Source organism: Clarias gariepinus, chromosome 19 (genome assembly GCF_024256425.1).
Source record: "Clarias gariepinus isolate MV-2021 ecotype Netherlands chromosome 19, CGAR_prim_01v2, whole genome shotgun sequence".
In the NCBI taxonomy this organism is placed as follows: domain Eukaryota; kingdom Metazoa; phylum Chordata; class Actinopteri; order Siluriformes; family Clariidae; genus Clarias; species Clarias gariepinus.
Genome location: NC_071118.1, coordinates 24,247,315 through 24,269,770, shown reverse-complemented (window position 1 = coordinate 24,269,770; position 22,456 = coordinate 24,247,315). Strand labels below are relative to the sequence as shown.

Sequence of the window (22,456 nt, the reverse complement as noted above, 5' to 3'; positions counted from 1 at the left end):
CACCTCTCTGTTAAAGGCATGACAGAGGAATGCTAAGACCATGTTTATGAATAAAGATACCCTAGAAGTAGCTTATGCCGGGTACCACAGAGCAATGTTACCACATAACAAAGCCTTTAGGAAAACTATTTCACATTATTTTGCATGCATGGATCATATATCATATTTACAGACTGACAAGTCATATAAGACCTAAAGTCATAAAGACTTAAGTTATTCTAAATCATTTTCACTCAATGTTCATGCTACTTATCCTGTACAGGCCGGAAGGCTATGCCAGGGGACTTGGGGCACTAGGCAGGATACACCCTGGACAGGTGACACACACCCACTCACGTACCCAATCACCCAATTGTATTTTGCTCTGATGAATACTCCACACCCTGGAGATACTGTACATCCCTCGTTTCCATGGCGGTTAATTTAGGGGTAACTTGCTTAAGGTTGCTAGCTCGATGGGCGATTGTCATTCACACGCTGCATGCAATTTTGTGACAGCAATTGGCCTAACCTGCATGTCTTCGGACTGTGGAAGGAAACCAGAGTATCCAGAGAAAACCCACCACGCACAGGGAGAACATGCAAACTCTATGCCCCAAGGTGGGAATCAAACCTGGACCCTGGAGGTGCAATGTGCCAGTACCACTACACCGCCATGCCGTCACAGGTAAGTTGGAAACGAGTTACATCAGACTACACCGTATGTCAATAGACCCTGGGAGGAAACTGAAGTACCCGGAGGAAATCCATAGAAAGAACGTTCAGCATGTTTAAACTGTGGGCGCGTCCTAAAGTACAGTACTTAGATATCTGCCTGAAGTTTAACCTGCACCATAAGTGAAATTAAAAAGCGAGAAGAGTTTTGTGCCAGGTTTAATAATCTACTTTAAAATAAGATACTAATGCGCTACCTGCTCAATGTAAACAAACAGCTGCACCAATAGATATTAATCAGAAAAGCTAAACTGTCATTTTTTACTGGGAATAGTTCATATTTTCATAGCTAAAATAACAGCGCTAATGTGGTATAAGTGAATTTTTAATGCACTGAGGTCGTTGTAAAACAGAACTTCATCTTTATCCGATCTAATTTTCCGATTTCTCATCTGTGATTCATTCTCCGATCACTGAAAGAGTGGATTTGACTGATGACAAAGGAAGTACAACATAGCATAAACAAAGGCGTAAGATACTCCAACTTACAAATACATATTTTTTTGTATTAGTAAGTTTTTTTCACCCGACACACTTTTTTTTAAAAGGCACTTCAGCTAGTTACTAATAACCTTAATATTTTAATTAATTAATTGATTTTTAAAAATATTAATTAACTTTTTTTAATTGGTGTGCTATAATGATTATAGTTTTACTTGTTTTAGGGAAATACATATTCAAGTAAGTTATTATTATTATCATCATTATTATTATTATTATTATTATTATTATTATGTGACATAAAGTATTGGCTCCTCCTGCATCCGGAAACGCCGCATCGATTCATTAATAAAGTGTCGTTTAATTCACTGTTAGCACTTTCGACAAACTAATGCGTCTGATACGAAGGATCTCTTATTATAATGGTTTGAAACGAGGATTAAAAAATAATATTCAGGCGTTCATATGTTTGTTTAATCTTTTTTTAAATAGGATTATTATTATTTTTTTTTACATGTATCGAGGCGGCGTGTACGTGGAAAAATATCGAAAGTGCGAGAAAGGTAGAAGAAGCTACTTATGCTCAAAGGGAAACGGGGACAACGCAAGTGTTTTGAAAATGAGCCTAGCGCACGCTGGCTAGTCTTGCTAGTTGCTTATTTCAAACGGAGTGATAGTAATAATAGTAATAATAATTGTTAGATATTTATGAGCGGTTCGGACAAGTGTTTCCGTCGGAATGTACCGGAGAGGAGCGAGTAAAACGGACAAGCCGCGGAAGGAGGAGAGCGCGAGCAGCAAGTACGCCGAGCTGCTGGTGTTCGGCTACGCGTGCAAGCTCTTCCGGGACGATGAGAGGGCCGTGCACCACGAGCAGGGCAAGCACCTCATCCCCTGGATGGGAGACAGCAAGCTCATGATCGATAGGTCGGTTGAACAAACCTTAAAAGGGAATGCTTTCTTTAACCCCTCCACACACTTTACATGTCTTCCGAAGACTCTCGGATCTTCCTTTTTGCAGCTGGAGGCGCGCGGCTCAAGTGACATGCATCAGAATGAAAATAAAAACAAACCTCTGATCGAGAATAACGTGGCCTGTTTTGTGTTATTTGTTTAAAGCTGAAGATGCTGTCCTGTGAGAGGAAACACATTTAGGAACAAAAAAAAAGCTCTTTTGCTGAAAGATTCTATGCATCATGATACAGAGATGCACATTCCTCCCTCTAAGATCTTTTTTTTTTTTTTTCTTATCAAAAATGAGTTAAAATGTCTCATTTTTTAACCCATTATGATTCGATCTGACTTGAGGGAAGCCTGTGCATCGTGGTGCATGTCGAATTCGCTTTGGAGAAAACTCTCGCGCATTTTCCCAAAAGCGTTGCAAAGATTTAATGGTTAAAAAAAAAAAAAACAGTGGTTAAAGTGTTAGGCTACTGATTAGAAGGTTGCAGGTTCAAACCCCAGCACCATAAAGTGTTGTTAGTCTTTCGACAGCTCCCACTGAGATCCATCCCATCCGCACAAGAACTTAACACAGATCCATCCCATCCGCACAAGAACTTAACACAGATCCATCCCATCCGCACAAGAACTTAACACAGATCCATCCCATCCGCACAAGAACTTAACACAGGTTTTACGCCGGTTTTTGTCCTTCCTGATGCAACCCTCGCATTTTATTCATGGTTGGCACCGGCTCAGGTGTACAATAGGATAAAATGTAAATCATTCTGGATATTTATAGACTTTAAATATTTTTTTATTTTTTTCCTACTTCAAGTTTTTTTTTTTCTCTTTTCTTGATGCAGAAAAATCTTTCTATTCTTTTTTCAGTTTCTTTGTAGGTCAGGAACAGTTGTCTAAGCGTTTTACTACATATTCCTACTCTGTATGGTTGTGTTTGTGTCAGATAAAAAACATATTGATTTAACCCTAATCCAAGCCACTAGGGGAATGGTTGTACGGCTTTGTGCACTCCTAGTGTCGGTCCCAAGCCCGGATAAGTTGTGGAGAATTGTGTCAGCAAGGGCATTCGGTTTAAAAACCTGTAGTTCATTGAAAATATGCAGGCTCGGTGATCTGCTGTCGTCCCCACCACTTTCAGAAACCGGGAGCATAAGTTTAATATTAATATACTAATTACATTCCAGCTCTTTTTTTATGCTTATAAAGTACCCCCTGTCCTGCATGTTTTTTCTTTTCTAATAGAGGCCCAGAGAGGCAGGTATTATGCTGCCCCATCTTGTACAATACATTAAAAATTGTCAATTTTATTTTAAAATTTCTTCACAGTTGCCAGGATCTTGTGTAGATTTAAACAGAATCACAATTAAGCATATAATAAAAATTTTGAGTTCTGCAAAACCCACTTGCTCCATCAGATACCTCTGAAAGAGGGCTGATTGATTGAGCGTTTATGCGGTCAATGCTCAATCTCCTGTTACAGGGCTGGCATAAGAATTAATTTACTAGTAGCCTAAAGGATAAGTCAATTGCAGTATCTTCTTGATTGTTTTATTATCAAAGGTCATGTGTAACTGCTAGGGAGGACGCTAAAGTAGGCAGAATAGTTGTAGGTACTTTAGGAAGAGGGCTGGAAACTCTTGTCTTAGCAGGTAGGAAGAGACGTTTAGATTTGAAGCACGTTCTACAATTTAGCAACAAAGTGCGATGCTTTTGGGAAACTTGTGAGCGACCGTAATCTGATTCTAAAGGAGAACAAAATTAAAAAATATGGAAAATATATGGACGAGGAAGTGTATTATAAAATAATATCCATTTAATTTTTTGAAGTGAAAGCCAAAGCGAATTCTACTGCTGTACCTGCAACTTTGTCAAAGCATTCTGTCTATTAAGGTGGTTCTCATAAAATTATAATTTTTCATATAAAATTAATAATGATGTGATTCAGCAGTGATGGCCCCTCTCTCTCTCTCTCTCTCTCTCTCTCTCTCTCTTTCTCTTTCTCTCTCTGTGTCTCTGTTTTGGTTCAATGTAATTTCATGGACATTTGTGGTTATGCCTATGCAAGTAACTCGCAAGGTGCCACCTTAATATACGTGGATCTGTTCCCTGTTTCCAATGTGTATGTGTGTGTCTCTCTATCACGTAACCCAGACCTTATTTTCCCAGCAATTAAGGCTAAGGGGTCGTGCCAGGCCCCGATTGCCATCTCACCGCCCACTTCTCTCTTTCGACGAAGAGACTGGAACTGAGAAGTGGAATAGAGGAGCAAGCGCAGGAAAAAATCGTCCATATGGGTTCTTGCGGATAGGTATTTATGTGCTCGGGCTTGTGTGGATATACCATTTTGCAATAAAAGTAAGAGTGATGACGTGAGATATCGTTAAAAGAAAAAAAAAATTAAGTGACGGGGGTACAAGCTGTCATTTTTATGAAACCGTGTAAGGTAAGAGGAAAGTTGCTTTTTTGGTTTTATTACGTTTGACTCCAGGGCTTTTGAAACTTTTAAATGTTTAGTCGAGAATTGGATTGTACGTCTATAGTAAGAAAAATGTTTTTTTTTTTTTTTTTTGTCTGTACACCTAAAGTGCTGGAGTAGCGATGCTTATTTCTTTTTGCCTCCAAGGGATTGTGCAGTTGCCTTGTAAGAGAAATAGTTTCGGTTTTAAAAGCCTCTTACCTTCAGGCTCTCCCGTTGCGGTGAGTATTTGTTCTGTGTTTGTGCTTTGGCTGAATTCCTGTCTAATCAAGCTAATTATTTTGCAGATACGATGGCCGCGGTCATTTACATGATCTTTCGGAGTATGATGCAGGCTCGTGGAACCAGAGCTACCAGCTTTCTGAAGAGGAAGCCAGGATCGAAGCGCTGTGTGATGAGGAAAGATACCTTGCCTTGCACACTGACCTGCTTGAAGAGGAGGCCAGGCAAGGTACAGAGCTTAAGCAATTGTTTTGTGATTTATTACAGGCTAGAGCCGTTCGAAAAAGCAAACGGGGAAACATTAACAGCCAATCGGGTACAAGTATTTACTTAAGGACGTGCTTATACGTCGGTTAAGCCAAGTAAATCCGGCGTAAGACCCATGCCAAGTTGCGACCCCCTTGACAGGAGCAGCCAAAAGGAGGAGTGTGGTGGCTCAGTGGTAAGCTTCTCACCTGCCATGTGGAAGGCTCGGGTTTTTTTTTTTTTCCCATGCGAAGGAAAAGATGCAGGGCATCCTTAGTGCCAGTCCAAGCCCAGATAAAAATGCAGAGGTATCCAGTGTAAAACCTGTTGCCAAATCAAGTCAGATCCATCAGTCCAACAACAAATGGCCTGAAGTACCCTGCGAAGTATACTTCACAGGGCGTTCAGCCAGTTTAAGTGTGAATTCAAACTGCAGGAAGGCGAAAATGTTAAGTACAAAGGGAACTGTGAATGGTGTGGGGAACGAGTGAACAACAGGTCTTCACTTCACCAGAGGGGGTCTTCACTTCACCCAAGGGAATAGGAAAAAAAAAAAAACTCCTTTAGTTCACTGCGTCTCGCTGGAGCGTGAAAAAATGGATTTTGGTGAATGATTTATATATTCATTATCATTATTATAAAAGGACACAATTAAAAATTTTATTTAATTAAGAAATCCTTAGTTATTATATAGGCCAATTATCTGTAAAAAAAAAAATAAAAAATAAAACATTGTTTTATAATGGTATCATTTTTTTTTTGTTTCAATAAATATTCAATATTTAATGTCAGTAGTGTGAAATTTCCACAGCAGGAGTGCTGGGTATCCGAGGTGCTTATGTTACCATGGTAACGCACAGAGGACGTGATATCTGCGATGGTGACTTCGCAGGGTGTTTCCAAATAGTGAAGTTTTGTCAAGGAAGGTTCCTCTATTGGCATTTTCTGCAAACAGAGCAGGGGGTAGGGAGCACCCTATGAAGTACACTTCGGAATGGAATGCAGCCATAGACGAGGGGTATAAGGGGTTAACCTAAAGCATCCACGTGAAATGTTATGATTTCAATTGATAAGTCAGTAACAGTAACTTATTTAATATTTGTCTGTCACTGAGTCTGCTACGATATGATATAATACAACAGGGCAAACTCTAATTAATATGAGCTACTATTAGTCTAAACATAATGATGATGCATATGGTTGTGTTTTAAAAATTTCCACATTATTTTGTGGTGTTATGTGTAATATTCATAGTTTAAATAGTTTAAAGAAACATCATATAAAACCATAAGGCTTTAAGGAGAAAATATTGCTCTTGCCTCTCGACCCTCACTGAAAAACATGGTGATTAAAATACAGCGTCTAATATCTCATTCTCTACACATCTGTATTACAAACAGGATGATAGATGTGAGCTACTGCGAAATATTATGCAAAACAAACATTATTAGTTAATGAATTTGTAAATCAGCTTAATTCGTATCAACAATCAGTTAATGAATGATTAATCGGTAATGTGCCCAATCAATATTGTTATAATCAGTTAAATTTAGTTCATATTTAGAGACTCCTAAACGCAAATAATTATGTTTTGGTGTGGCAGCCCTTCCGTCTATATTTTATAAATTTATAAATTTGTCATACGGTGCCACCGGATTTGATACACCTTCCTGCATGAGTCGATTTTGAACGAGAAGGGCTCCTGATTTAAAACCTCAGTACCAAGAACTAAGACATGCCTCCCGCTTGCACTGCATGAGCCCAGTTTGAGTCTGGGTTATTCTGAGATTTGAATACTAATGTGCATAATTGCAGTATTATCTCCTCACTACACACGCTCAACTCAACTCTGAATATGACTCTATTTGACACAATATCTATCAGACCCCATAGTTTAGTTATCCAGATCATTGTTAGAATTCCCAGCACTGGCTTCCGAATTAATTACAGTCTTGCTTGTATAAAAAAAAAAAAAAAAAAGATGTAACACAGGTGTTGTTTTTGTATTGTGTGCGATTTAAAAATTTTTTTTTTTTCTTTCTCTCTTTTTGATGTGCAGAAGAGGAATATAAAAGGCTAAGTGAGGCTTTGGCTGATGAAGGCTCCTACAACGCGGTGGCTTTCCGCTACAGTGCTGATTATTACGACCCCTCGCAGCCCACTGAGGAAGAGGATGGCAGCAAAGACAACGGTGCGCACACACACACACACACACACACACACACAATGTTGCAAGTCATGACAGAATTCACTGTGACGGTGTGAGCTGTAGGAAAGGTTTTTTTTGTTAGCGGACACGAGCTTCCCTGCTGCGCGCTCTCGGGCTCAGAATCTAAGATTTCTCCACCACTTAAAATGATGTTAAAAAAAAAATCTGTCGTCTGATTCCACACGTTACCCTTTAACACAGGAAGTGCAAGTGTATTAAACTGATTTACCCCCCAAACTTGGGAATTAGCTATGTCCTTGTTGAACCCAAGAGATTTAACAGTATCTTAGTAAAGTGCCGAGTTCTCATCGCCTGCCTACAGTGACGAGCGTATAAAGGATTCTTTATTGAAAGATTTTTTTGGCATTGGACAGCTCTAAGTGGGTGGGAATGTTTCAGAGGAGTGTTTTAATTACATAACTTCAACCACACACAAATTCCATGTGCCAAACAAAGCATTGACAACCAACCCTTTTTTTTTTATAACAAAGGGATGTTTGGGAAAGGAAGTAGCGTACACCAAAGCAAAAATGCACCTACACACACTCGATTTCAGCTAATGAGCTGCTACTGTAGAGTATGACGCACCCCTGTACTGTAGGCATTTGGCAGACGCACTTATCCAGAGCGACTTTTAACTTGGTGGTCGTGAGGTTTGAACCTGGGACCTTCTGAACCGTAGTTCAGTAGGACCTCCAGCTGTAGGTTCTTGTCCTAGCATGAACCGCACCTCAAGATATGTTTTGTTAAGGATGGAGTGAAAAAAGTCGAGTAGACTGCTCAGATTTTGACTCCTTTGGGTTGATTTTTCTCGTCTGATGACTTCACTAACGCTCTGATGACAAATCTCCACAGCCACACTCCAATATCCAATAATAGGGAAGCCCTAATGGAGGTGCCACATTTATTATAACAGCAAAGCGGGTAAGGTCTGGAATGGGACGTTCAGAAAGTACATGTGAATATGATGGTCAAACGTTTGGCTCTACGGTGCGTTAATGTTCAGGAAAACATTTATGTGTTTGAAGTACAAACATTGGCAAAAAGTACAAAGTGACGCGATGAACTGTAAAATTAAGCAATAATATTTTAAAAACTGTTTCCGTATAATTTTACCGTGACACTTGAGATCGATACACAAAGCTCTTTAAAAGCCAGTCTGATTCTAGCAGAAAACTCTTCAAACTAGTTTCTAGGTCATTTTTCACTAGGTAAACAGTTGCCAGTCCTTGAAAACATGCAAATTTGGCCATGAATATATTCAGACATTGATGATGAATTATTCAGATGCTCTAAAGTTAAATGAGCTGTCATTTTGAAGGTTTTTTTCTTAAAAAAAACAAAACAAAAACAAACAAACAACAAAACATTGAGGTTTTCAATGGCACAAGTTAAACAGGACGGCTATACGCAAAGGCTATTCATCTCGGTAATGCTCTGCTTGTTGAATAAATAGTGAGGGCTGAGCTTTCGCTATCCATTCTTGCACTCCCATGTTCTCAGCCTTCAAAGAGATATTAGCTTCTGAGTCGAGTAAATATGGCCTTAATATTTATTCAAATTCTTTAGTTCTCAGTAGGGTTTTTTTGATTTGTTTACTCCACATCCGGCGTCTAGCAGTGAAGCCGACTGTTTGTCATAGTGACGGTTGTATTGTTGGTGTCGTGCAGAAATCCAAACCGCATTTTTTTTAAAAAATTTTTATGAGCCAAGAAAGCAGACAGATCTTTTTTTTTTTCTTTTTTTTTTTTCCTTCTCCAAAAGTAAGCCTTGGCAAAGGTTAGAGGCAGGGTGGTCCATCTGCATCAACCTCACGCTGGCAGTACTCACAGTATTGTCAGGTCCATCTTTAACATTGTTTTTCCTGAGTTTTTGGCAGAAATGACGATGACGGTGGCAGAGAGCACTTCCTTTTCTCTGTTTTTAAATTATTAATTTAAAGGAAAGAAAAAAGCTGTCCAGACTGCATCACTGCCTTAAATGTAAAATGAATGTTCCTTAGCAGATTGCCAGTTAGTTGGGTGACCTCAGTGTGTTGTATCCATCCATCCATCCATACATCCATACATCCATACATCCATCCATACCTACAATTTCAGCTTTGATTACAGCACAAAATGTGTCGTATAGCTCATGTATGGAAGTGGTTTTTCTCTTTCACCGTTTAAGTCCTGGGTTATGCCTGTACCATTAAGGAAGAAAAAACTCCATAGATGTGATAACCTGGTTCATTCAGGTCGTCAGCTGACTTCATTTTACTGCCACATAAAATTGCTGAGCCTAGACCTGACCAACTGGGGTCCAATTGGAACTAAACTGTCTCCCCATAAGAAAACAACTTGTTAGTGAGACTCAACAGAAAAAAAAGCTTTAGGGAGCGTACAAACTGAACGTTGGAGTGATGGAAAAAGTCATGTGGTCTGAGGAGTCCAGACTGCCCCATTCCAGAGTGATGGATGTTTCAGAATAAGAACAGAATTGCATGGAATGATGCACCCATCATGCAAAGAGGCTGCTGTACAAGCGTCTGGAGGCAGTGTTATGATCTGTGATTGCTTCAGTTGCTCAGGTCTAGGCTCAGCAATAAAATAAAGTCGGCTGACGACCTGAATGTACAGTACTGAAGGACCCGTTTTGTTTTTAGTTCCCTGACGCATAGCCGTATTCCGAGAGTGATCCTAGGAACCTGAGGAATCATTCTCACACAAGCACAAGCTCTCTCAGGGGCTTAAAAATAATAATTTTAAAAGAAATATTAGCATGCTCAAGTGAATGAACTGAAGAGCGGAATCGACTAAATTTTTTTAATATTTTTTGTTTAACGCCTAGAGTCAGTGAATTGACAGTTTATGGGATCGATTCACAAGATACCGAATAACTTAATTAACCCTACCGCGTTGAAGAAAAAAAAACTTTATTACATGGATCCATCTGATTCGGTCAGCTTTATTACCAGTAGCGATGCTCCAGTTAAATACTAATACTAATAACAATAATAATAAACGCATTGTTAACACAGCGCGCTAATTATAAATGTAATGCTTTGCTTCATGGCGTGAGAAAATGTCTGTCTTGTAGAGTAATCATTCACAGGACGCCATGGTCAGCCGTTTTTAACCCATGAAGTTGAGAAGAATAAACATTTTTAATTAAACCGACAGACGGAGTAATTAAAAGTAGTAATAATAATTATGATGGCTCAAGTGTTTCCGGCAACTCGATTTTGTTTTCTTATACTTCTTATACTTTCATCTCTTTAGAGCCCGAGCCTCAGGAAGAAGACGGTGAAGAGCCGTTCAGAGCGCCCCCTGGACTAATCATACCCTCAGATGTAGAGCTGGTAAGTTTGAGGATGTGTGCAGCTATAAACTTTCAATGGAAATGGTTATTCAGGTAGATTGGTGGATTTATAATGTAGTATTTTTTTTAATAGTGTACATGTAAACATAAATGTTTTGTTCTACAGGGAAGGGCCAGCAAAATGACGATTTGTTTGTTCATTTATTTATTTATTCATTTTCAGGTAATAATTAATTGCTGCCATGTGCTTGCTGCTCATGCCAGGTTTTACATTTAAGCGGTTATGGAACCTAATCGATACGTGCAAACAATCTAAGCGCACAAAGAAACGTCAGAGTGTGTGAATATTAAAATAAGCTTACTCGAGGGGTGTCGAGTCTTATCCAGTGTGGGGTGCAGGCTTTTATTCCCATCAAGCAGAAGCCACACCTGGTTCCACATGTTTAATTAATCATTTTTGGCTTTCAGTAGACTATCAGGTGCTCATTTGGAATTAAAACCTTCACCCAAGTCCCACTGGCCCTTTCTGGATAAGATTCAACACCACCGGTGTAGATGTTAGCGAGTATGGACGGCACTGTTCTTCCTGTTCGGATACCAGAAGGCTCTCTCTCATGGCATATAGCATTACTAATCTGTGAATGGTTTTTTTTAGTAATTCCACTCTGTTCGAGGAACTAAGCTTTTATAGGCATAAGACGCTCATGCATTAAAAGTAAGGTTGCAGCTTGTTGCCCTTAGCCTACAACCTTGTAAAATCTTCCTCAGCATGTAATTTCAACTAATCAGTTTGGAATTGTCTGGTTATCTCAGCATGATAGAATCAGCTTTACTCCTCCAAACATACCTCTGGTCAACACCTTCATCTAGAAGGCTTTTTTTTCTGTCAATGTAATAACCAATCTTGAAACGGGGCGTCTTTCTCGGATGGCAGCCTTTCGGTCTGTGGTTGCATAAAACCTACTTAAGTGTAGACAGTGACGCTGGTTCTACATCAGCTTCCGGTTCATGGGTTGTTCCTGACCATCCAAACCAGTTTTCTCTCAACTTAGGGTGACTGTTTTGGACCTTTTTCCAGACTTTGACAGGGCAAAGTGGCTAGATCTTACTTCCGTGTACATCTTAACTTTCCCGGTGTTATGTTGGCGGCTTGTGGAAGGCACTCCAACAATGGCGAAATTCAACATGGCTTTGCTAGCGCTTCTCCTGGCTTTATTATTACTTGGAAGATTATTTTATTTACTCCATCCAGAACCACTTTTGTGTAAAAAGTGTATAAGGCATTGTGAGACCAAACCCAAATTTTATTGTTTCTATTATAAGTCATAAATCATTGAAAGCCCAATATTGCAATGACTGTGAGTGTACTTACATTTTAACAGCCAGCCATCGTTGTTTTTCCTGAGCCATAATGTTGGTCAAAAATTTTTGTATGGATGTTTGTTGTTTACTTTATTTGAACATAACCAGGAGCTCCTCAAGCATGCAACTGTAAAAGTGCAATTTTTAAGAGCTTTATGTGCACTGACCAAGCAAACAAAAGAAATGCTTTCATTTTTTTTTTTTTTTTACTTTTTTACTGTGCAGAACAAAACATCCCAAGGTGGGAGATTACATCATTACAACCACAAGTGCGGCATAATTTTTTTGAAGCATCTGTTGTTGTTAAGTGTTTCTTTTTTTTTTTTTGGTAAGGGTGAATGTTGAGTATTTTTCTACTTAACAGGCACAATTACAATGAGCAAAGGGAATTTCTCACAAAACTAGTTTTTTTTTTTTTTTTAAGGGAGGAAAATAAGCAAATTTGACATAATGTCACACAAAACTCCTTTTTTTGTGTTTTGTTCCAAAGGGAATAAACAAGTGTATAGCAAAACATGTGTTAATGCTCTACTTTTCTGTGAGAAATACTTGATTTTCTGGAAAATTTTTAGGGATGCCAACAATTTTGGCCATGACTGTATAGAATAGCACCCATATGTACAGCCATATCTAAAATGTCTATTGTAGAAATATAGCAGGAATGTAAGTTAATGCTTGATGAACTAAATGCTTGTTTGAGCGTGATAAGGTATCACAATCTAACATGGCACTACACACTACAAACTTTTTCAGGTTTTGATGCATATTTTAAACCAATACCACAGAACTGTTAAATTTATGATCTGAATGTTATGTTAGGGTATTATTCATCAAATATCTTTTTTTTTTTTTTATTTAAAAACATTTATTTTTTACTATAATACAAATTGAAATGTTTTCTATTCACCACTGAAAAAAAACCCTTCTGTTTATCTTGGATTTTGTGAAGCTCCTAGACATTTTCCTTTCTTTCACTTATTACTTTTCTCCACTTTTCATGTCTGTTTCATCCATGAATGATGGTTTTCACTCTAAACATTGTCATATCTTTGTAATATGCTTCCACAGCTTTCCGAAAGGTCAATATTTTTTATTCTGGGACTTATAAAAGCTATTTAGCCCACTGCTCCCAAAGCAAACAGTTTGAGAGTTTAAATGCGTTTGAACTTTGCATGAGTAAATAGATTTCTGGTAAACATCTAATGAGTGTTTTGAGGGGCTGTTTATTTAAAAAGAAAAAAATGAGCACATTCAAATTAATTAACTCGAGCATGCCAACAGGGATTCAAACTTTTAAGCAGATGAAAATAAAACGTACGACTGTGTTGTGATGGATTCCTATCATAAGCATGTATTCTGTTTGAGTAATGTATGTGTGTTTCTTTTAAACATATGTTCACGGAAGTGGGATGCATACTTTTTATCTATAATCGTCCATCTGGTGAACTTCTGAATCAGTTCAGAAAGCCTTTATGGAAACTAAATCTATGCTGAAGAGCTTGCATCAGAACCACTTTAAAGACCCATATTTAAACTCTCAGAGTCTAGAACAATGTAGTAATGCAAGTTTATTGGCAAAGTTTCAAAGCTATACCATTACATCTAAAGCCGTGAAATTTGTTTTTATGCAATTTACATTTTTTTCAGTCCTAGTGTTTAAATATTCATCTTTAAAGTGGTCAGGGTGCAAGCTGTTTATAAAAAAAAAAAAAAAAAAAAAAAATTGTCCTTGGGTGTCCAAAAATGAAATGAAGCGGCTGCCATTTTTCACCCCCACCTCGCCTCCGTCCCCCCCTCCCCTCCCCAGGCTGCGCAGTGCAAACTAATCATCGAGAGATGCTGCTTTGTGCAGCGTCTGAAGGTCATTTTCAGTGAACTTTTGGATTGCCGTGTTTGTCAAGGCTTAGCATGGAGAGAGACTGAAGCATTCCCTTCATAGAGACAGGTTGCTTTCACCTCAGTATGTTTCCTTTGGAAACGCAGCATGAGCTCCAAGGATCTAAACCTCTAAGGAGTCATTCTTAAAATGGCCCTGAAATCAAAATTGGTCTTTTTGAGCTTTTTGTACCTGGGGAAACCTGTATGACTGTATACCTGTGAGTGATATATTCTTGAATTTAATTTGATAGTTTGCTGCTATCCTACCCTCCCTTCACTTCTCATGATTTAAAAAAAAATTCCGGTTAGCTCCCTTATCATGAAATAGCTTTCAAAAGAGACTGTTTCCTCTGGCTCGTGAAGCGAGCCACCGACACCGTAACACAATCGTAGGAAAGCGTGATCTGCACTTCTCCGCATGCTTCATTTTATATATGCCTGTGATCGTCCAGTGGCGCAGCGATTAAACGCGGAGAAGGGAAAACTGCACCTTCCATCCAGAAGCTAATTTTGCTATCTTGGGCTCCCAGACACAGATACCTGTAACATCATCAGAATTCAAACTAGTGATCTATGGACGATCAGGCAAACGTTTTTTTTTTCCCCGTCTACGTACTCAGGAGATGTGTTTGTCCATGTAAAAGCTTTCTGTAAAGTAAAAGTTTCACTCTTGGGGCAGGTCTTGCTCCACGGTAGCACTAAATGTGGATCATTGATGTAGTTTGCTGATTTCAGGCAGTTTGCATGCCAGCATGCTTTCCCTCATATTATCCCTTTTTCCAACTTTTCCTTTGTTGAAAATAAATGCAGTTTGGAGGTTTTGAAACATGTGCACGGATATTACAGTGGTGTGAAAAACTATTTGCCCCCTTTCTGATTTCTTATTCTTTTGCATGTTTGTCACACTTAAATGTTTCTGCTCATCAAAAAACATTAACTATTAGTCAAAGATAACATAATTGATCACAAAATGCAGTTTTTAAATGAAGGTTTACATTATTAAGGGAGGAAAAAAAAACTCAAAATCTACATGGCCCTGTGTGAAAAAGTGATTGCCCCCCTTGTTAAAAAATAACTTAAATGTGACTTAACTTAACACCTGAGTTCAATTTCTGTAGTCAACCCCCCCCCCCCCCCATCCTATGTATCTTTCATTTCAGATGGTTTGAGAACCCGATTCTTTCTTTATACAGCCTCTGAGCAAACTCAGTAAAGGCCCAATCACACACACAAAATTCATGAAGTTCTCACTGCAGCCCAAACATATCGAAGGAACGCCATGGGCAGTTAATACTGCTTCAAGTCACATCCCTGTCAGGTTCTCAGTGCGTCTATCATGTTCTTACTAGTTTCCTCTCATGATCACGCGCTCACATCAAACCAGGTTATTATTACTATGTCCGATCGCACCACGTTCTTATAATGCACTTATCATGCACTTGCTACATCGTCAGAGGAATAAATACTGCCACATGTGCAACGTGCTTTACCACGAAGTGATGTTTTGAGGAACTGTATTCGGTATTCATACTAAATTCTCTGAACACTACATAGACACATTGATAAACTGATGCAAGTGTGCTAAAAATGTTCTAAGTGCTTGAAGAAACTCAATATAGTCTTCCACAACATGGCATGTGTGATCGGGAACAGTTGTTCATATCATTTTATCTTCCCCTCAATTATGACCTTCAGGCTCTCCATTACCGTCTGCACCTCTGGTGGTTGCCATCGTCTGAAACTTGTGTGTAATTTTATAAAGACGTACAGCATCCTGATGTCTAGGATATAATCCATATTAAAGCCCATGAAAAGGCTGTGAAAAATCCTTCACAATAGACAAAAGGCTTACGAAGAGAATGTGCAGACAAACATCATAGGACTAGAGACGTGTGATTTAACCAATTGTGAGGTTTAGTTACTGTTTTTTTCTTTTGATCAATTCACTTAAATAAATTGACAAATCAGTTTTGTACTCTATTTAGACTTTTTAAAGTATTCCGGTAAAACTTTTAAACATTAAATTCTCCCAAAAGGTCAAATTCCTTTAAACTACCGACTACAACAACAACTTTTGCAGAAAATCTAAGAGTTCCACATTTTGCGAGAGGATTGCTTTTGAGTACTTTTAATCCTTGGGGCGGTTGGCGCAATATAGCCACCCGTTGGACTGGAGAGTGGTGCAGAAACTCCCAGAGGAAAAAAGATCATCAGTATTTAAATTATGATTCCAAATTGCACAATTTTTTTATGCATTTTTAATATTTTAAAACCTGTAAGAAATATAGCTGCTTAAGACAATCAAAATATTAAATAAAAAAATGCTAAAATGGCCAGAAATCAAACCTTATGATTCGCATCTCTTTTAAGGACTTTAATCACGCATGTCCCTTATCACTCCGTCTCACATTATCAGTCCGTGATCCCATCGAAACTTCAGGGCGAAACTTGGAAACTTTATTTCCATTCAGACCTGAGTATTTTTCTTGAGCGCTCTCCTAATGCAACCTTGATGAGTACCACAACGAAACTTTTCAGTCCCTCCAGCTTGAAACTCCCAATTAGTTTTAAGCCAGTCTGCCAGTCCTTTGAACGTATCTGTTGAATTATTAATCTGCTCTGCTCTCTTCACCCTCTTTATTTCATGTCAGGCTACACAGCCTCTCCACAACAACCGGCGGGAAGAACGTTTCTTTCTTTGCGTGACGAAACATGTTTGCTCTTCACCTTTAGTAAATTCAAGGTTATTTGCTACGGACGAGAATTTGGCCTTCCAGGCCCGAAAAGCAATAAGTTGATCATTTTAAATCACAGTGTCACACACTAGGTTGCAAGTGCAGACTTTTTAATGAATACCGTGAATATTTTTTTTTTCTTTGCTCAGTTTTGTTTACTGTGACAAATGGTTCATTGGTTGTTTATGGGAAATATTGATCAGTGAAGTTTATTTTTTTTTTTTACTTTATAAACCATTTATCTCACACACATCAAATTCCTGGTCAATATCTGTTATAAAATGTATGCATTCATTGCGGAACGAGAGAACTGTTCAGATCTCAACAGTGTCATTCCGATGTGATGTCTTCCAGCCTGCGACCGTTAAGACCCATGCCATCATCGAGCGCACCGCCAACTTCGTCTGCAAGCAAGGGGCCCAGTTCGAGATCGTGCTGAAGGCGAAGCAAGCCGGGAACTCCCAGTTCGACTTCCTGCGTTTCGACCATTACCTGAACCCTTACTACAAGCACATCCTTCGAGCCATGAAGGAGGGACGATACACGCCCGCATCGGAGAGCAAGCAGGATCAGACTCGGGGCAAGTTTCAAGTTCTGACATCGACTCCTTATACCAATAGTAGTATCACAAAATTATTTATTATATACATGCATCATGTTTGCAAAAGTTGCTTTTAAAGTGAAATTTTTAACGCGCAGACACCAAAATGGGAAATTCAAACGAGGAAGAGGACGAAGATGACGACGACGACGATGATGGCAATTACCTCCATCCCAGTTTGTTTGCGCCGAGCAAGAGCTCACGTCTAGAGGAGATAATAAAGGTACAGCTCGAGTCTTTGCTTGTTTGTCTCGTTTTCCCCCCTTGATGGTGCTGTATGTTGCGTCTAATTGCTTTATCGCGTCGTCTCAGGTAGTTTCAAGAGCTGAGCTCACTATGTGTCCACTTTGCATACATTCTCCTGCACCACGGTATATTTTAGAAATCACACACGACATGATAATGGGCTGTATAGATCCTTTCAAAAGAAGGCACTAATGCACTCATTCAGTGACCGTGTTCATCTCTGCGTGAGTCCTAATATTTATCCCCTTCCTCTGTTCCTGCATTTAAAAGCCACCCACAGTAGAATGAATTGAAAATGCATGTTCAAATGTTACATTTCCTGACATAATTGGGCCTGCTATGAAGTCATCCGACATCAAAGTGCTTTAGACAGGTTTTTTTTTTTTCCTTTTTTCTTTTTTCCCCCCGGTTTTATATGCAATGACAGCAAGTCATTTTAAACTCGATTACCTGATTTAATATTCTGTATGTTCCACGGTGTGTGTTGCAGGGAAGCATTTAAAGCATGCATACGAACGAAAGATAAATAAGATGACGTCTTATCAGGTTTTCAGTATTGTAAATTCAACTTTTTCCTAACACTTATTTTCTCCTCGTTTCTGTAGAGGACATACTGTAGCAGTTCTGTATTTTAAAAAACGGAGCATTCATAGTAAATCCTTTATTAATCAAGGGGTTTATTGAAAATACATGGTATGACTAGACATACTAGACTAGACATTTCTTTTATTTGCGTATAGGGGGAGAATCTATAATCTTTTTATATGATTTCATAGTAGTGTGTATATATACTCGTTTTCGTTTATTTATGTATTTATTTATTGTCCGTCATGTTTCTTCATGAGAAATCCAACTTGGAAGTATCTGATAAAGCAAGAAAGACTTTTAAAGAGTTTTAAAGTTCCAAAATGCTTTGTAGCTACACTGCGCTAACCCTTAAAAGAATAAAGCTCTGCCGCATCGTGCGCTTTTAGCTAGTCGACACCACCACTCTCAGCATGTTGAAGGTTCAATCCGCTTCTTCAAGGTGGATTTTTGCTTTCATTCTGAAATGTCTCATATCTCATAAGTAGCTTTCACTGGCCTGATCTTTGCCAGTATGAGAATAAAAGTTTTCGTTTAGCTCAGCTGCGGTGTTTTTTTGGGATGCTGTATAATAGTCATGAAGCCGTCTCATTACTCCTGGAGTCGCACTCCCATTGAAGAATCTTACAAACTGGCATATTTCAGTACAAAAATTGTACTGGAGTCGCTTCAGAAAGTTGCACCACCTGTTAGATGGGAGAACGGAATATATGATATTAAATATTATCCGGATATATTAAAACTTCTTTATCAGCGGTTTCTGTACAAGGCTGCTGTCTCCCCAGTCACTGCCTTGCAGGTGTGAATGTGTTACATCGGTTGATTTGTTAATGCGGTGTGATCAAAAATGGATGCCCCACTGGTGATTTGCATAAAAAAAAAAAAGGGCAGCATTTCAGTTGTCTGAGAGGAGTATCTGATGTCGAAACAACTGCCGGAAGAGAATCATTACTGGTGATGAGACATGGATTCATTACGACGAGCCCGAGAGTATGGAACAGAAACATCACAGACCGAGAAAAAGTTCAAAAGTCAACCATCAGGTGGAAAATTACAGATGTGTACAGTTTTCCAGGATTCTCAACGGCCAGTTTTGGAGCATTATCAGGAAAAGCGTTCAGCAATCAACAGTGCGTGTTACAGTGAGACACTTATGAAGAGTTGAAGCCTAAACTTTGGATTAAACGTGGAGCACTGCTATACATGGTGTTGTGATCTTGCATGACGATGCACATCTGTACACTTCTGCCCGTGCTGTCGTCGCTTTGAAAAAAAACCTTTGGAGGTGTTAAAGCATCCTCTGTATATTCCTGATTTTGCTCCATCTGACTTTCACCGGTTTGGTCCCCTGAGAGCAGCCCTACGAGGACGACGATTTACTTCTGATGAAGAAGTGAAGACAGTGGTGCATTTGTGGCTCGCAGCTTAGCCTAAAACATTTTTAATGAGGGATTATGAAAACTTGGAAAATTTAATTATGGCAAAAGTATGCATTTGTCTTTTTTTAAAGTTAATTACAGCTTGAGTTTGGATAAATTATGTCTCTTTGTGTACACAGCATGATTGTTTGTATGTATGTATATCATCTTATAGCTCGGCAAATTCAGTTGGATATTCTGTTGCTTGCGAAGTGTATATGGCTTGAGGGCCTCTTTCTATTTCGTATGCTCGTTGTGTTTCAGCTCCCAGGATGGCAGAGCTTTATAATCAAGCTGTAGAATGCTGATAACCAGGGTTACATTTGTTAAGAACTTGAGTTGCCGGAGGAAACAGACTTGTAGGCTGTACATTAGGGAAAAATACAGTCCATAATATAAGGCTTTATCTTAGTACATTTGCTAAGTCACAGTGTACTCGGTAAGGTTAGATCCTACGTGGCAGCCTGACAAAACCCCTTCAGACAAAAAGCAAAGTTACAGTTTCTATAAAGCACCAACTCCAGAGGCTTAATAATTGTTCTCTCGCAGAAAGCTTAACCATCTTAACTATGTGTTTTTAAAAGTTGTTAATATGGCGTGTCCACCACACCAGTTCAAGTACAAATTGTTACTTATACATGCTATGGATACTATAGAATCTGAAAGCACATTGGTATAAAAAAAGGGCTTAAGTCTGCAGTATTTCTGCCAAACGGTCCGTTTTGCATTTGCTCTTCATCTTTTGGGTTCTTGCCCCAACCCCATTACATACTGATCCTCCTTATTGATCAAGCCATCAGTTATACTTGAAGTACTGACCAACGGTCCAACCCTGTCTCATTTCTTCGTATTAAAGAAATGGGGACAAATGGTTTACTTCAACAGGCTGCATAGTGCCTCAAGATACTGTTTAAACATTGGTCGTTTATTTAAAAACCTCAGCAGCAACCTTATTTTCGCTCTCGTCTGTTTCAACCGCTCAGCATTGAGCGTCACCAGTGATTCTTTGGTCACTGTGTTGCATTAATAAACAAACAAACAAACAAAAAAAAACATTCCTCTGAAACTGGGACATTAAAAAAACTCAAAACAAAAAAAAAAAAGGTCTGGCACTTTGAAAGCATAATAAGAAATGACTGACTTTTTGCACACTACTATATTGATTTGATTAAATCTCAGAGCTGCACCATCACAACTTGGATGCATCCACAGGCATCATTTAAAAGTCTCAATCAATCCCTTATATTATTTGTTTGTTTTCTTTTGGTACTCTAGCCACTACAGGTCATGGATCCAGATCATCCATTGGCTGCACTCGTTCGCAAAGCCCAGCAGGAGAAGAATGGAAATGTAGCCATCACCGCCAAACCTGAGGAAGAGGTGGTGGCACAAGCACCGCCAGCAGAGTACACCACTGATCGTAAGTACTAAATAAACATTTTACAGCAAAAAAAAAAAACAGTATCAACAAATTGTTTCAGACGCCTCACTACTGATTTATCAAACTATTAATATTTTTTATTATAATTTTTTTAAAGTACTGTGTACCATTGGATTGTGAGCATAATTTGTTCCGGGAGCGAGCTTATATTTCAAGGCACTTGTATATCAAAGCACTTGTATTTCAAAGTGAATTTCCCCCCATAAGAAATAATGCAAACTTGGATGATTCGTTTCACAGCACAAAAATATTCATATTAAAATAATTCATACAAAGCATACAGTAAAAATAAAACAAATTACCCTGCACTTTACCTTTGAAAGCGGGAGCAAGGGGGGCTACTGTGTAGGACGACTTTCTCACTGTCTCACACATGCACAACCAGAATCACTCCTTTAAACAGATTCATCTCCCGTCCTGAGCGTTGTTGCAGTACAGTTACTGAAGAACAGTCACTACACAAAAATTTTAAAATTATTTCACGCACACACACACACACACACACACACACACACACACACACACACACACACACACACACGTCGCCACAATGATATAGTAAAAGGTACTGAGACTGAGCATGTGAGACGATTACCTACAATCCCACAGTGCAAGAAAGAGAAGAACCATTGGGTCAGTTGTAATCACGTGACGCTCGGCAGGTAAATTTTATTCAAAAACTTTGCTTGTGTTGCAAATCGCTTGCAGACCAAGTCACAAGTTCTCAATACAAGGTTCCACTGTATTTATTTGTTCTGCCTAGCTTTTAATTCCTGAACTTTTTGTCAATAAAACATCCAGTTTCTGATGCTTTATAGTCTGTATCACCCACCAGAGGATGAGTTCCCTTGTGAGTCTGCTCTCTCTAAAGGTTTCTTCCTTATGAGATTTGCCTCACCACTGTCGCCTCTGGCTTAGTTAATTATTTCTTTGTCCTGATTTTCTGCAACCATGTCCAAAGTGCTCTACAATAAAATTGAATTGAACAATGTGAGGCAGATGTACTGATAATCTGTCCAATTAATGCCTGACCCCCAGGAGGTGTTTCTCACTGTGATGTTCATGCCAAATTTAAGCAGCTTGTTCGAAATATGACTTTCATTCTTTCTTAATGTATTGCAAATGATTTAACACCGGACTTGGTTGTTGACTAGATTAAAACCTGAGGACAGCTTTCAAGACAGAGAGAGAGAAAGACGTAGATGTTCTTGAACCTTGATGACGGTTCTTTACGTACTGGTTTAATCTAACTGTTTAATTAAGTGCCAGGACCAGTGGACTGCATCATCACCCCTGTGATTTGCCTCCGAATGATTTTTCTGCCCCATCACTGACCCCCTGGGAATACTTCATTGTTGAACAGAAAGCTTGAACCACTGAATGGCCAACATTGCCCTTGATTTGAGGGTCAGAAGCTGCGGGAGTCTGTAGTAAAACGAGTCCAACAGTTAGTATAATTATGGGGTTCATAATTATGTGCCACTCGATTGTTAGTGGAATTTGAATAATTGTTCATACGTAGAAAATAACAATGGTGACTAGTTAAATGTGTTCGCTAACACTGAGGCACGTTTATTAGCACAGATTCAATACTGTGAGGAATAAATAATAATTAA

General features: G+C 38.9%; 1 protein-coding gene across 1 annotated transcript in view; it reads left to right on the top strand.

The window, feature by feature from the left end:
- The first annotated feature begins 1,745 nt into the window (after positions 1-1,745).
- sfswap (splicing factor SWAP) overlaps positions 1,746-22,456 on the top strand; it is a 126,851-nt gene continuing 106,140 nt past the window's right edge. Inside the window, exons 1-7 of the mRNA XM_053478414.1 lie at positions 1,746-2,082; positions 4,885-5,048; positions 7,125-7,256; positions 10,535-10,614; positions 16,904-17,129; positions 17,249-17,373; positions 20,675-20,819. Of these exons, the coding sequence (XP_053334389.1) occupies positions 1,895-2,082; positions 4,885-5,048; positions 7,125-7,256; positions 10,535-10,614; positions 16,904-17,129; positions 17,249-17,373; positions 20,675-20,819 (1,060 nt within the window). The 5' untranslated portion in view covers positions 1,746-1,894. The remainder of the gene's footprint in view (positions 2,083-4,884; positions 5,049-7,124; positions 7,257-10,534; positions 10,615-16,903; positions 17,130-17,248; positions 17,374-20,674; positions 20,820-22,456) is intronic.